Genomic DNA, 16,984 nt, shown 5'->3' with positions numbered 1-16,984 from the left:
TTCTAGTCGCTGCAGTGGTTTGAAAGGTATTCGATCAATTAGCTCAATTTAAAAAAAAAAAAAAACCCTGATAATGGAGATGGCACTGTAGAGATGAGGTTCAATTACTTTCAAACTTTTTAACTCAGGTAATAGCGCGCATGGGAATGAGTGAAAGGAAATGAAAAGTTGAAATTAGCGGACGATCCACGTGGTTATCAGTGTGTCGGGAGGAATATGTGCAGCTAATGCGTGCGGTATACAACCAAACCGTGTTTAAAGCAGGCCTTGGGGGGTTTTTTTGGATTCCTGCAGAGTAGAGACGTCAGGGCATTTCGACGATTTATTTTATCAACATCAAACTGGCGTTCAATGAAAACCTTGAGACGACGCCCAAGATTTTGCGACGCGCAGCGCCAAAGAAAAAGTCTTATTTTACGTTTCACGGCAGGTTTTGACCAAGAACTGGAAAACTCCGCTTCCTCCCGAGTTCACTCATACTCAACTCTTCCCCCCCGGCCGACAGTCGTGAATTATTTAGTTCACTGATGATTCATAAATTCATATTCAGACGGACTACCTCTCCTGTTGAACACCCGTGTGAAAACAACCTAAATCGGCCGCGCACACTTGTGGAATTTGAAGACCGGCTGCACGAGGAGTCTCTGAAGGCCCCTAATTACATGTCTTAAGGGGAGACGGAGCCCCCCATCCCCTGTGCTTTACTCCCCTTAATTAGTATGTTTGAGTCAAGTGATGATATTGGTTTGGGAGGACTGGAATTACGCTTGATCTGATTAGGCGGCTGAATTGCAAAGCTAATCACTCGCTAAACAGCTTTGTTTGTGCGTTTTGATTTCCTGTGTGCACTTCAGTGAGTAAATGAATCCAGGATGAACCTCTTTATGATCCATTCCTAGACGGGGTTTTCCTCGGCGCTGAACTCGCATGGATTGAGTATTTTGTTTTGATTCGATCATATTACATAGAGTGACCTACTTCATTCTTGAAGAGGTAGTGTTGGTGTAAGAGTAGATGGGTGAGTGGTGTTTTTAAGGACTGTTAAATGTTGTGTTGTCCTGATTTTCAAGGGGAGGAAAAGATGCAAAAACACCATGATCATTCACTTATTCTTTGTTTCATTTATCATGATATGGACTGAAATTGAGGGGTTGTACTGGCCAGTTTTGGTTATGGTCACCCATCAGAATCTACACCCTTGGGTACTTGCAGCACTCGTACAATACATCTCCACTAACTCGACCACAGCAAGACGATGGGAGGCATAATTCATATGGAACTTTTGAATTTATGGGTTTGAAAAAAAATACTCACACCCTATATCAGTGCAAACAGTTATTTTGTAACCCATCATTCGTGAGGTTGAGTATACATGTTTTGTGAAAAAAAAACCGACTATTAAAACCATAATTAAAATATATTTTTTACATGTTTTTTTTCTCCATGTAAAATTATAATGCAGAGATATGAACAGATAACATCCCTGCAGTGCAAATCGCGGAGCACAGATTGGGAGGGAACCCGTGTTTTCTCCTCACCTTTTGACAAAAAAAAAAAAAAAAGAAATCCCTATAATAAAGCGCTCCGCAGAATAATATGTATATGGAATAAGAACGAGGAAATAGAATGCTCGTTGCGTTCCTCGGCCGCGCGCTTTGCTCATTTCTCTCCGTAAAAATCATCATATATATATATATATATATATATATATATATATATTTTATATTTTATCGTCACATCGCGGTGTGACTTTACGGTCGCGTTGTGTTGCGCTCCGGGTGACGAGCGGCTGCGGCGCCGCCTGATCGACGCGGGCGGAGCGCCAATCACCTCCCGCCACCGGCCCCGCGTCGTCCAATCAGCGCTGCGGTCGGCAAGGGGCGGGCGGCGGGCGGCGGGGGGGGGGGGGCGGAGCCCAACGCGCCCCGCCCCCCCCCCGCCCCGCTCCCCCCCTCCCGATGACGTCACGCACAAACAGCTGGTCGCTCGGCGTCGGATCCGAGAGGAGGTGGAGCGGCGCGGCGGCTGCAGCTGCCCCGCACTACGACGCGCGTCTCTCCGACCCCCCGTGCGGCGATGTGGCGTTCGGAGGCTGCGGGCGCCGGACGGAGCCCCCCGGCGCTGCTCCTGCTGCTGCTCCACACGCAGCTCTGCGCCCTGGGAGGTGAGTGGTCCGCCCGCCGGCTCCGCCGTCCGTCCAAGGCACTGGGGGGCTGGATGGATGGGTGGATGGATGGAGGAGGTGGATGGAGGGTAGGAAGGATGGATGTATGGAGGGGTGGACGGAGCGACGGAGGGACCGAGGGAGGGATGGCTGGAGGGTGGGAGCTGTTCCTCTTTGTGGGGTGCTGAAACCCTGACTGGGATCCGAATGGATTCACATTCCGGTGTGTTTCACTCCACAGAGCCGCTGCTTTCACTAAGGCTGTGTGTGTCTGTGTATGTGTGTCTGTCTGTCTGTGTGTGTGTGAGAGATAAAAATATATCAGTATAATACTTGGTAATATTTATGTCTGGCAGATGCTTCTCTACCTTCCTGGATATGTAGTGTGGAAGGAGAAACACGTCATGCAAAGCCTTCTATTTGTTTCCACCATATGTATATACTGTATATATTTTTTTGTCTTTGTTTGTTTTATTTTATTTTAATTTAGTTAAAAAAAAAAAAAAAAAAATGTGTCAGTCGATGCACTCAGTAATGCCAGACTAAGTGCTCTGAAGCTTGGATCTGTTTAACTGCATAACAAGGGGGGAGCCCGGGAAGATGAAGTTAAATCTTTACACTCACCTTCCTGGTTTTCCTCTGTGTTTTCCTCTGGGTTTTAGTAGCATTTTAGTAGAAAAGGGAATTGCTTTGTAAAAGTGTGTGTGTGTGTGTGTGTGTGTGTGTGTGTGTGTGTGTGTGTGTGTGTGTGTGTGTGTGTGTGTGTGTCTTCCTTCGTGCCTCCATCCAAACCCGCATGTGTTGATATGATACAAAGATGAGACCCCCGGCACGGAACAAAAGCCTGCATCCCCACTGGGGAGGGAGTGCGGGGTCCGGGGCTGTGTTGGCATGTTGCAGTGCCCCGACCGACTTGTTGCAGCTCCATGCCTCCTCTTCCACTATTAACTGTTGAACCCGAACCCGAACCCGGGGAGCTCGGTGCACGCGCACTGGCCAGGGATGTGTGTATTGATCCTATCGGTGTGTGTGTGTGTGTGTGTGTGTGTGTGTGTGGGTTTGTAGCTTTTGGTCTTAATTGCAGCTCTTGCCGAGTCCATCGGTGTGTTTTTGAGATGTGTCTCTGAATGTGCAAGAATGTGCGCTCATTTATCTATATGCAATCACCCATTTCCTTCAAAAAACATCAGCTGCCTCCATGCACTGATAAAGAGAAAATACATTAAAAAAATCGTCTGCTGAGCCCTAAAGCGAGCCGAGGGGGGGAAAGGGGGTTTGGAAGGTACTAATCTGGGATTTCCTCGGCTCCAAAACCGCCCCCAAAGAGAGTTCATACGCTGTGCACCTTATCGAAGTAAGACGCCTTCATTTGGGAACCTGGAAACGCACAGGCTCAGATAACGTGACCCGGAGGAGGAATTTCAAACACCTTTCCTTTGTGAATATGTTTCCTCTATCTCCTTGTCTCGTTGAAGGGTTTGGGTGCCGCGGTTTCGTCTTTTTCTTTTTTTTTTACCCGCCGTACGACCTTTCATTGGGTCCCGGTGGGAAGGGTTTTTTCCCTGTCGTCCCTTCCCGCGGTCGTACGAACGTTCCGACCCTCAGGAGCAGTTTGAACGTTTCAACATTCCAAGTGAACACGTCTGGCGTATGCCTGGGAGGACCTGTGAGCCGGTGTCTTCCCGCTCCTACGGCTTTTACGTCACGAGATCAATGGCGCCGTTGCTTTGTCGCTTGGCTTGGTTGACCTGCATCGCATATGTATGCACATATACAGTATATATGTTATACTGTATATATTGTATACGTGCGATTGTTTAATTGTGAATATTTCTTTGTCAATCACACAGGTATTTGACTTATTTGATCTTCCATCTCCAGGAGCCTGTTTCGGCATTTAGCATTTGCCCCCCGAGGGGATTGGAAACATTTCCCTCTAAATGTTCACCTTTTGCTCGTTACTGGCTTCTTTTCTAGATTTGCCCCAGGTTATGCACAGCTTCATTGGGTTATCGCCAAATCACTTGATCAACAACCCACCTGAGGAATTATTTTAGGAGAGGCAAAATGGGTAAGCTTTCATTGTCAAGCTTTTTCTTGCTAATGCAGCTGGTATCTGATTGTTATCGAGCGTGCCTGATGAATAAAGGGAACGGGCCGGTCCCTCCAGGCGAGGCGCACTAACAATGGATGTTACGTGTTTTGTTTTTGAGTCGGTCTCCTTTAATGCGGAATGACGAGCGGCAGTTTAACCCAAATGTACTTTGTACGACAATGAGAAGATAGATTATTGGCTTGGGCGGCGCCGTTTGGATGATTTAACCGTTAAACTCAGCAGAGCGTGCCGAGTTATCCAGAAGCAGACCACGCCCATTGATCCTTTGACGGATTGATCATTCTTTTCATCCCTCGATCGGTTTTCACTTCCTTGCCGGGGACCTGCGGTTTGTCAGTTCTGCTCGGTTACCGAGCGCAGCGCGCGCAGAATTCCATTCGATACCGCCATCCCCATCTCCGTCACATTCTTTTCTCCAAACTTTGCTTTCTCCTGATCAGTGGATTTTTTTTTCTTGGTCCCTTGAGGTGGTTGGGATTATTATTATTATTTTTTTTCCTGTTCTTTTCTTGTGAATGTCCATATCGACAGTTTACGAACCCCAACGAGCTACGCTGCTTCAGCAGATTCACCGCGGCTCCCCCTCACTTGCGTGTGCATGCCGCTCGCCAGGGAAAGGCATGGCGGACCCCGCCACCAACAATGAAAACAGCGTGTAGAGCGGCACATGCAGGTCACAAATACATGGAATGGCTGTTTCAGTGTCGGTGAAATAAAATATAAATGTTATTTATTTGACAAAATAATCTTATGGACTACCACTTTGATTTAATGATGTATTTAAAAAAAAAAGGTTTTCACACCACATAGCAGTTGAACAAATTTGTTTAAATGTAATCCTATAAGCCTAATCGTAACCTGGTCTGAGGTGTAGGTATCCTAATAAACTCATTAAAAAGGGGGAACAGAGGTACATATTATGATCGATAGATATATAGATAGATACTGTAGATAGATAGATAGATACTGTAGATAGAGACGGACAAACAGACAGACAGACAGATTGATAGATGGATGGATAGATACTGTAGATAGATACAGCTAGAGAGACAGATAGATAGATAGATACAGTAGATACTGTAGATAGATGGATGGATGGATGGACAGATACAGTAGATAGATGGATGGATGGATGGATACTTTATCATCTCCGGGGTGAAATTGCAAAATTATAATAAATCAACAATGAAAATATGAAACAATATTGTCAATATAAGTTTGAAAATATATGATAAACCTGATAGTAAACTGTACACATAAAAAATATGGCAATATACAACATAAACCTTATGATTAACAATTAACAAACCTGTTAAAATACATGTTAAAGTAAAAAAAAACAATAACAACAAATATAACCTGAAAAAAATGATATATATATATATATATATATATATATATATAAAGTAATAATAATAAAATAAAAATACGACATAATAGATAGATAAAAATAGAAATAAACCCCCGACACCCAGAAGACAAGGACATAGAAGGAATGAGATTGGACGGAGGAGGGTGTGTCATGTCGGCTCACACATTATTTAATCATTCTCAGTTTTTATTTCCTGCGTTGTCCCTGGGAATCTAATTTGGTGTCGGGGGGGGGGGGGGGGGGTGAGCTCTGCAGTAGACTCTCCGAGGCTCTGAGCTCCCGCGATGCAGTTTGGCGGCGGCGGCGGCGCAGGACGTTTGTCTCTCTCTCTGCTGCTGAGGGACACACTCGAACACATTGTGCATTCAGGGGACGCTCGGCGCTGCACGGTCGCACCCCGGCACCCCCGCCCTCCGGAGGGCGGCTCGGCTTTTCCGCCGCCGCCGCCGCCGCCGGCGTTAGGGCATCGCCATGAAAGAGCGGGGGGTGAGCGCGGGGGGAGGTGACGAGGCGCTCCTTCTGCCGATCAGGTTGCACGTGTTTCTTTAAAGAGTGGATATTAAGATGGGATGAGATCATTAACTCAGTCAGTAAATCTTTATTTCTGACGCTTTATCTCTGAAACACACTGTGCTCTTACAAAGTGCTTTGCAGGTGAACTCCCGGCAGCAGATTAGATGCACAACTGGAGAACAAAAATTAAAACCGGAGTAGGAATTAAAAAAAAAAGGTAAAGAAATAATAATAAGATGAAGGGAGATGAGCTGCAGTGATGAGAGAGAAGAGACGATCAAAATGTAAACATCTGAACGGAGGATTCAGGTGTCACAGCAGCAAGACAAGACGTGGATGAAAAGTAAGATGGAGATGAAATAAAAAAAAAAATGAAATTAAAAAATATGTAAGTAACATATGGACGCAAATATCCACAGAGTAAACACATCCCTACTAGTAATACTATCCTAACTAGCAACACATCCCAACTACTAATACTATCTTAACTAGCAGCACTATCCTAACTAGTAACACACCCCAACTAGTAATTATATCGTAACTAGCAGCACTATCCTAACTAGTAACACATCCCAACTAGTAATACTATCTTTACTAGCAGCACTATCCGAACTAGTAACACTATCCTAATTAGGCGCACTGTACAAACAAGGAGCACTAACCTAGCAAGTAGCACTATCCTAACTAGTAGCATTGTCCTAACTAGAAGCACTATCCTAACAAGTAACACACCCCAACTACTAATACTATCCTAACTAGTAGCACCATCCTAACTAGTAACACATCCCAAATAGTGCCACTATCCTAATTAGTAGCACTGTACTAGCTAGTAGCACTATCCTAGCTAGTAGCACTATCCTAACTAGTAACACTATCCAAATTAGTAGCACTATCCTAACTAGTAGCACTATCCTAACTAGTAGCACAATACTAATTAGTCGCACTATACAAACTAGTAACACTATACTAACAAGTAGCAATATACTAACTAGTAGCACTATGTTAACAAGTAACACATCGCAACAAGTGACACTATCCTAATGAGTAGCATGGTACTAATTAGTAACACAATCTTAACTCGTAAGACTATCCTCATCAGTAGCACTATCCTAATTACTAGCACATCCCAACTAGTAACACGTTCCTAATTAGTAGCCCTATACTAACTAATAGCCCTATACTAACTTGTAGCACTATCCTAACTAGTAGCACTTCCTTAATTAGTAGAGCTTTCTTTATTAGTACCACTATCATAACCAGTAACACTCTCCCAACTAGTAACACTATCCTAACTAGTAGCACTCTCCTTACATTTACATTTAGTCATTTAGCAGACGCTTTTATCCAAAGCGACTTACAAGGGAGAATAACATTCAGCTACATTGCGACAGACATTAGTGTAATAACAACATTAGTGTAACAATAAATACTGCAAGGTGGTGCTAAGTAATTGTAGATTAGGACAGGAGGTAGTCACTGAAGAGCTGGGTCTTCAGGTGCTTCTTAAAGACAGAGAGGGAGGTCCCCGCTCTGGTCATTTTTGGCAGCTCGTTCCACCAACGTGGAACTACAAATGAGAATAGCCTGGATTGCCGTGGCTGTATGGCCGGCAGAGCCAGGCGACGCTCATTTGACGAGCGCAGCATCCGGGGGGCAACATGTGCTCTTACAAGAGCACTTAAGTAGGTGGGAGCATTCCCAGCAATCACTCTGTAGGCCAGCATAAGAGACTTGAACTTGATGCGGGCGGCTACAGGTAACCAGTGGAGCTCGATGAGCAGCGGAGTGCGTAACACTATCCTAACTAGTAACACTATCCCAACAAGTATAGCTATCCTAACTAGTAGCACTCTCCTCATGAGTAACACTATCCTAACTAGTAACACTATCCTAATCCGTATAAGTATCCTAACTAGTAACACTGTCCTAATTAGGAGCAGTATCCTAACAAGTTAAACTATTCCAACGAGTAACAATTGCCTATCTAGTAGCACTTCTTAACTAGTAACACTATCCTAATAAGTAAGACTATCCTAATTAGTAACACTATTCTAACTAGTACCACTACCCTAAATATTTACGCTATCCTGACTAGGAACACTATCCTATCTAGTAACATTACTCTAACTAGTAACACTATCCTAACTAGTTACACACCCCGACTAGTATAACTATCCTAACTAGTATCCTAACTAGTAACAGTCCTAACTAGTAGCACTTTCCTCACAAGTAACAATATCCCAACTAGTAACACTATCCTAATGAGTTTAACTATCCTAACTAATAACACTATCCCAACTTGTAACAATATCCTTTATAGTAGCACTACCAGAACTAACAGAAGCACTAACCTAACCAGTACCACTTTCCAAATTATTAACACTATCCTTACTAGTTGCACTATCCTAATCAATAGCAATATGCTGCCCACACTATCCTTAATAGTTACACTATCCTTAATGGTAACACTATCCTAATTAGTAGCACTATCCTAACTTGTAACACTATCCTAATTTGTAACACTATTCTAATTAATAACACAATCCAAATAAGCAACACGATCCTAACTAATAGTATTATCCATACTAGTTACACAAACCTAAATAGTACGACTATTCTAATTTGTAACACTATACTAATTAGTGACACTGTCCTTACTAGTAGCATTATCCTAACAAGTAAGAGTATCCTAACTAGTAACAAAATCCTAAGTAGTAACACTATCCTAATTAGGAGAACTATCCTAGCTAGTAACAATATCCTAACTAGTAACACTAACCTAACTAGTACCGCTTTCCCAACTAGTCACACTATCCAAATCAATAGCAATATCCTAACTAGCAACACTATCCTTAATTGTAACGCTGTCCTAACTAATCCTAACTAACTAGTACCACTATCCTAATTAGTAACACTTTACAAATTAGTGACACTATCCTTACTAGTAGCATTATCCTAACAATTAACAGTATCCTAACTAGTAACACTATCCTAATACAGTAAGTGTAACCATCCTAACTAGTAACACTGTCCTAATTAGGAGCACCATCCTAACTAGATACACTATCCCAACTAGTCACAATGTCCTAAATATTAGAACTATCCTAACTAGCAGCCACAACCTTACTTGTACCACTTCCCTAATTAGTAACACTATCCTTAATAGTAGCACTATCCTAGATTGTAACACAAACCTGATTAGTAGCACTATCCTAACTAGTGATACTATCCTAATCAATAGCTCTATCCTAACTACCAACACTATTCTTAATAGTAACGCTTACCTAATTAGAACCACTACCCTAACTAGTAACACTTTCCTAACTAGTAACAATATCCTTACAAAAAAAGTATCCTAATTAGTAGCACTACCCTAACTAGTAACACTGTCCAAATTAGTAGCACTATCCCAACTAGTAACACTATCCTAATACAGTAAGTGTAACCATCCTAACTAGTAACACTGTCCTAATTTGGAGCACTATCCTAACTAGATACACTATCCCAACTAGTCACAATGTCCTAAATATTAGAACTATCCTAACTAGCAGCAATAACCTTACTTGTACCGCTTTCCTAATTAGTAACACTATCCTAAATAGTAGCACTATCCTAGATTGTAACACAAAGCTGATTAGTAGCACTATCCTAACAAGTAACGCTATCCTAACTAGTAACAATATCCTAACTAGTAACACTATCCTCATTTGTAACACTGTGCTAATTAGTACCACTATCCTAGTGACACTATCCTAATGAATAGCTCTATCATAACTAAATAGTAACACTTACCTAATTAGAAGCACTACCTAACGAGTAACATTATCCTAACTAGTAACACTATCCTGACTAGTAACACTATCCAAATTAGTAGCACTACCCTAACAAGTAACGATATCCTAATTAGTAGAACTATCCTAACTAGTAACAATATCCTCATTTGTAACACTATCCTCATTTGTAACACTGTGCTAATTAGTACCACTATCCTAACTAGTACCACTATCCTAACTAGTAACACTATCCTAATTAGTAACACTAACCTTACAAGTAACAGTATCCTAATTAGTAGCACTACCCTAACTAGTAACACTTTCCTAATTAGTAGCACTATCATAACTAGTAACACTCTCCCAATAAGTATAACTATCCTCACTAGTAATACTATCCTCATTTGTAACACTATCGTAACTAGTAACACTAACCTAACTAGTACTACTATCCTAATTAGTAACACTTTACTAATTAGTGCCACTACCGTATCTAGTAGCATTATCCTAACTAGAGACATTATCCTTATTAGTAGCACTAGCCTAACTAGTAATACTATCCTAATTTGTAGCACTATCCCAACAATACAGTATGGTGACGTATATATAACAAAGTATAGTGTATGTCATTTACTGTTTATAATGATTCATAATGCAAGGTGGTGTTATGAAGAACAAAGTACAATATATAGTAGTATAGTAAAGTATAGACGATACAGCACCTGCTCGGGGATAAAGACACGTATTGTGTCGGTGGAATAAAGACCAGACAAAAGAAAACAACAACAAAGCAATCTACCCAGTGCACACCATCCCGGCAGCTGACTTGAATAAACAAAAACAGAGCGAGAAAGAGAGAAAGAGCGAGAAACTCCAGGAAGTTTCCACCGCCCCCCTCGTCACTGAGTGGGGGCGTCGTTTCACTTTTATTCATGTGGTTTCTCCTCCTTCCACGTGCCCTCGTGTGGTTCCGGGCGGCGCCGGGAACGTGCTAATATGGCAGATTACACCCGCCACTCGTCCCGCCGCCTTTATGCGGGAGCCCGTCTCCGTGGATGTAATCCAAGGATTTGGAGGTAATGCAGGGCGCGGACGAGCCCGCGTTCATCTCCCCCGGCTGCTTAAAAAGGAGCTAAAACGCCGCCATCGCGCATCAGCTAATTCCATTTATTTTTGACATTTTCCGCAAGGAAGGCTGCCTTAATCGCTCACAGACTGATAACGTCCAGGGAATCTACGTATATATACTGTATATTCACACGTTCGCTTTCTCCCGTTTCCTAGATTGCCTTTTTGTGACTGACTATTTCACCCGCACGCCTCGTAAGCTGAACGCTTTCAACTCCTTCGCCAGCGTGGAGCTCTTCCACTTCAACGTGCCTGACGACACCGTGATGGCCGTCTGGAACCTCATCACCTTCAAAGAGCGAGGGGGCACCTTCGGGGACAGTTGCCCGGACCACAACGTGACCGTGTAAGGCGTCGGCGTGGGGGGGGGGGGGGGGCGCACGCGCGTCCTCGTGCCGTCGCGAGACCTGCCAAACTGTTCGTTTCGCGGAGAACCGATCTTTTTTTTTTTCAAACGGCTCGGGAGTCGCGAGTCACCCCGGCAGAAAGCCGCCCGTCGGTCGGCGACTCTGTAACCGCGGCCGGGCACGCAGCCTCACCCGGGGCTCCGATCGGAGACGACGACTCCCGGAAAAAAACCCGGATCGCGAACGAGAGCCGCGGGATCCGAGAGTCCAAGGGGAAATGATCACCGAGGATCAGATGAATGTGAAAGGCGTTTGGGGTAAATTCACATTGGACGCGTGTGCCACAGTGCACGTTGCGTTCTCCCCGAGTACACTCGCGCAGAGCCCGGCTCTCCGGAAGGGGTCGAACTTCTCATCGCTCCCGTCGAACAAACAAGCGAAAAGCGCCTTAATTGTTTTGGCATCAAGTGGGGGAGCCCGAAAGGTGTTGGTTGAGGTTAATGGCCGCCGGCGTCCAATCCCACAAAGCTCTTAAAGCACTCGGCACGGGCAGTGATTGCTGCCGTGGCTCAGGATGATGAGCCATCGAACCGCCGCTCGCCGCTGAACGGGCGAGGCCACCGCAGCCCAAAAAACGCGTTCGATGTCAGATATTAATAGCAGAGTCTCAATCGTCGGCGGGGCCCTGCGTTGTGTTACCAGGCTAATTCAATGGCACTGGCAAGCGAGGCTTTTTTTTTTTTTTTTTTTTTTTTTTTTTTTTTTTTTCTTCGCTTGTTTGGTACCGATCGGCATCTACATGTACACGACATGTATTTCTGGACTATATCTCCTGCGTTGTTTCTGCGATCTGGTGCAGCGGTTGTTGGGTGATTTATATCAGCGTGTCTGCAGGCCCTTAAAGGTCGTTAAATAGTCCCGAATTTACGAGGTCCTAATCTCGGCGCAGACGTTTTGTCCGATGCTATTAGCCCGTTTCTTTTTGTCGAAATTAGTCAAGTTCTTGCGTCAGCCCTTCTGACGTTAAAAAAAGCCTCTGATGTCTAATTCCGAACCTGATACCTGGGAGGCCATTTGTTCAAAAATGCATCTAACATTAGGTTAGAATCTGTCTTTTAAAAGTTCTTTAAAAAAATTACATTTACTTTATCGTTACTTTTATTTTATTAAAAAAAATGTAATCTCTGATACCTGCACTGCATTGTTAAACATGCAGTATACATATATCATTAGCACAATATTATATTACTATTATTATTATTATTATTATTATTATTATTATTATTAATAATAATAATATTTTTGTTAGTGTTGTTATTAATACTATTGTTATTATTATCATTAATAATAATATTATTATTATTATGATTGTTAGTGTTGTTATTAATACTATTGTTATTATTATTATCTCTGGCACTTCATTAGTTCATATTTACTCGTATTATTTTGTATCTGCCAGATGCTGCCGGTCCCACTAACAAGGCTTCTCACACTGGGCTTCTTTTGCGGTTCAGGTACTTCAGGTCCGGGGCTCCCCCCGTGATCAACCCCCTTTACACCCACTTCCCCCGGGACACGGCCGTCCCGGGATCCTTTGCCGTCACTCTGACGTGGACCCTCCCGAACCGCACCACGGGGGCGTTCAATGTCACCAGCCCGCTCCCCGGGGACTGGTTCCTGGCAGCGCATCTGCCCAAGGATGAAGGGAAGATCTCCGTCAAGGTGAAATTAACTAATTAACGCAAATAACATTAAAATAATTTACATCCACATGTAAAGATGTTTTATTCATGGCCACTTAACTACCCCCTTCAGTTAATTGGAGTGAGGAGGAAAAACACACACGGTGGAAGTGATTTAAGCCTCCGTCGGTATTAGTGTTCTGACCCGCGTTGCTGTGAGATTAAAGAAGTGCTGAAAGGAGAGTAACAGCACCGGGCTCCGTTCCCCGCTCCCTCATATTAAAACCTGCTGCTAACCTCTCAAAATGTATGTACGCTTTTGAGTGGCTTCCACCGACTGCTACTCACAAAGGTGATTTTAGGGTTGTAAGTATTCATTATTTGCAACTTGGGACCAGCATGCTTTGCACGGTAATGGTGAGCATTTTTTTTTTCCTTTCTTTTAAAGGGATACTCCTGTTTTTTGCTCAGTCTTACCCAGATTCAGGCGAGAAAGCCAAACACCAGCGTCATCCCTCTGCGTCCAGTACAGTGACAGCAACGGGCTGCGTGCTAACTGTGTTAGCTCAATGCATGGCTGCGGGTGGGATCAGCGAGCCTAGCTCCTGTGAAATTAGGGAAACACTCCTTCCAGCACCTTAAAGCTCAAAAAACCAAGACATTCGTGTGATGCATCTGGCGTCTTATGATGAGTAAAGTTGAAAAAAAAAAATTAATAATAACATGATAACAAAAACTCGATTTTAGTTGTTTTATTTTTGTCGCTCACGCAGCATTATCACGTTGACCTTCTCAGCTGAGCCTGGGTAAGTGAATTTCCCACAAAACAAACAGAGTATTCCAGTGAGAGAAACGGATCTGAGAGGGAATCGAATCAGTTCAGTACTTTGTGAGGCGTCATACTGTAATTAAGAGTGAAATGTCAACAGTTAAGTACGGCACGAGCAAAGAGAAACAAAGCGGTAAACAGAATATACAGCTGCGTTTTATACACGACGGGATGTCGCGCCCTTCAGCGCAATTTCAATCAGATACTCATCTCAGATTCATTCCTTTGGCGCCTATATCAAATTCATTTTTTCCCACATTGCCGTCTAATAAATTACTTTGCCTGTATTATCTCTGCGGCATGCGACGTATGGCTGGGTGCCTGGCTTAACAATCTTCATTGAGAGACCCATTTGTCCCGAAATATAATTGTGGGTATTGTCATGGCAGCTTTTTCATCAATTTCATTTTGCGGCAGGTGCATTACCGCCCGCTTCCAAGTTATTACACATCACTGTAAAGCAAAAGGCTTGTTGTAATTGGCTTCATATTGCATTATCCACTCAGGCGGGGGGACTGAATGATGTAATCAAGGGGGCAGACATCTTTATGAACCCGGAGCCAAATTGGTGTTGCATCGCAGATTGGATGCACCTGCAGACGGTTTTCTTTTGAATTTTGATAGAAATATTACCCGTGCAAGCTATTAGAACGGACGGCTATTCCTAAATGAGACCATCAGTCAAGAAAATAGACATAATTGGGGAACCTTCCATTGGTGTCACTCTCATCACTCTCATTCATTCATTCCTTCGTTTGTTTGTTTATTCGTTCGTTTATTTTATCGTTTATTCATTTGTTTATTCATTAAATTCTTCATTCGGTCGTTCCTTTGTTCGTTCATTTCAGAGAGCCTCTGAACACAGAAGTTTCAGTTTCTCTCGCCATCTCCTCTTTTGTTGAAAAATGCTCAAAGGTGGGCGGGGTTCTGCTGGACGGGCGTGGTCAGTGGCTCGTAGGACACGCCCCTCAACAAGTCAACCGACGTTACCTCTTGAAATGCTGGTGCTGATGCTGATACTGTGTGACTCCACGGTAACGCGACTCAATAGCACAACCTAATAGCAAAAACAGCGGTTACTGCCTTTTCGGTAGATGAGTGGGCGTGGCTCTGAGCTGTAGGAGGCGGGACCTAAGCAATTGAAACCAATCGGGATTTTTGCATTATGAATTCAAACGATCAATGCTACGTCATATTTCTTCCGATCATGGAATCTGAAAACAAGGAAATGGCTACTGTAAACCTTGTTTTGTTTTTTTCTGTTTTTGACTTTTTTGTAGTTTCGTTTCATAGTATTGATATAAAATATTGATTTTGAGCAAAATGGAATGGAATTTTGAGGTCCATATTGACACTACATTTTAAAAGCCATTTTTAAAAGCGCAAGGTTATTCCTCATCCTGAATTTACTCCCGGGATTAATAAAATGTTATCTTATCTTATCATGTCATATAATTCATACCATATATCATATCATATCATATCACACATGTATCATATCATACCATATATTATCATATCATATCATATATTATCTTGTCTTATCTCATCTCATCATATTTCATGTTACCCGTGTTGATGCTGGTGGTGCTGCTGGTCTGGCTGACAGCCCACCATGAATCAAAGGTTCAGGGTGACACCGGCGGTTCTAATGACACGCCACAGTAGCTGCAGCGCCTCGGGCTGGAGGGCTCGCGATCCGTCAACAGGAATGAGGGATCACACTTGGCTCCCGCACGGGCCTTTTGATTTAGACGCTCGGGTGACCCTTGCGACTGGAAACTTTCGGGATAAACTCCAAAAGACAGCGATAAATAGATAGATAGAGATAAATAGATACTGTAGATAGATATACATACATATAAATAGTTATAAATTAGATAGATAGATAGATATAAATTAGATAGATAGTAGGTATATATTAGATAGATAGCAGTTTGATGGACATATGGATAGACAAACCAACTTTAAATTAAAACTAAATTGAGTATATGTACTTGTGGTGTGGTCCGAGCAGCCACACCTGACCTGGGTCGAGGTGACTGGTGGATCCAGGATCAGAGTGGCTGCATACCTGCTGGTTGGTCTAATGAGCAGCAGGTAACGCCCCCCTCCCCACACTCACTCAGGAGAAGAGCCCTTGTCATAACACATGTCTATCGGCTCGCCTACCGCTCGCAACTAAAGTGGCGTGTTCAGGGACCTCCGGCGCAGAGACACAGAAGACGGGGGTGCAGACACCAGTTTATTGTAGAGAGTGGGCCAGTTGGAATAAGCCCAGGAGCAGATAGAGATGTGTTACGACACAGGCTCCTCTCCTGACTGAGTGTGGGGATGGGGGTTTTACCTGCTGCTCGTTAGACCATCCAACGAGCAACAGGTAATAATCCAAACCAAAATAACCTAAAAAAAAAACGAGAGAATAAAGAATAAAATAATAATAAATAAAAATGACCCAAAAACCTATGGGTCCTACTGAAATGAGTGAATCAGAAAGATGAACCTAAAGATGAGGAGAAATTGGTAATGTACTATAAACCAAACGAGAAACGTTAAATATAAACCTAACAAATCAACCAGGGAAAAAAAAAACAATAGAAAAATAGCACCTCTCCACCATCAAATTCACCATCCTGGAAGTTGTGCAATTGGTGCATTTCCTTTTAGGAATACACCTCCCCGCTCCGCCCGAGTTGAAAGGCGCCGCGCGTCTCTTCGCAGTGCAACTCACATCAAGCGCCGCGCGCCGGCGCGGGACACGACGACAGGCACCGAGATCTGGGTCGAGGATCAGAGGGGCGCGGGCTCTTTCGACAGGTCCGCTGACGTCGGCGCCGCCTAACGGCTGTTTCCTCTAATTCCCCCGCCCCCCCCCGCAGGGTCTTTATGAGGAGTGCCAGTATCTGTTCCAGCCCCAGCTCATCGTCCAGAGACTGGTGGGCATCGCCGTGCTCTACCCCGGGTACTTCATCGACCAGATGATCCCCGTCCACAACCGGTCAGCGCTTTATAAGTGAGTGGGAAAGCAAGTCTGGGAGCCGAGTTTGGTTTCCGATGAGTCAC

The 16,984-nt window shown here is 43.6% G+C and overlaps 1 protein-coding gene across 1 annotated transcript; it reads left to right on the top strand.

Moving 5' to 3' along the window:
* Window positions 1-10,931: 10,931 nt before the first annotated feature.
* Window positions 10,932-16,938, top strand: LOC307232686 (post-GPI attachment to proteins factor 6-like; the record flags this gene model as incomplete). The annotated part of the gene is made up of 4 exons (XM_080003786.1): window positions 10,932-10,992; window positions 11,220-11,409; window positions 12,925-13,132; window positions 16,801-16,938. The coding sequence occupies 4 exons, from the start codon at window positions 10,932-10,934 to the stop codon at window positions 16,936-16,938; spliced, it is 597 nt and encodes a 198-aa protein (XP_079859912.1).
* Between the last annotated feature and the right edge of the window lie 46 nt (window positions 16,939-16,984).

The sequence above is a fragment of the Zeus faber genome, assembly GCF_960531495.2.
Source record: "Zeus faber genome assembly, chromosome: 7".
Lineage (NCBI taxonomy): Eukaryota > Metazoa > Chordata > Actinopteri > Zeiformes > Zeidae > Zeus > Zeus faber.
This window is presented reverse-complemented; position numbering and strand designations above follow the sequence as displayed.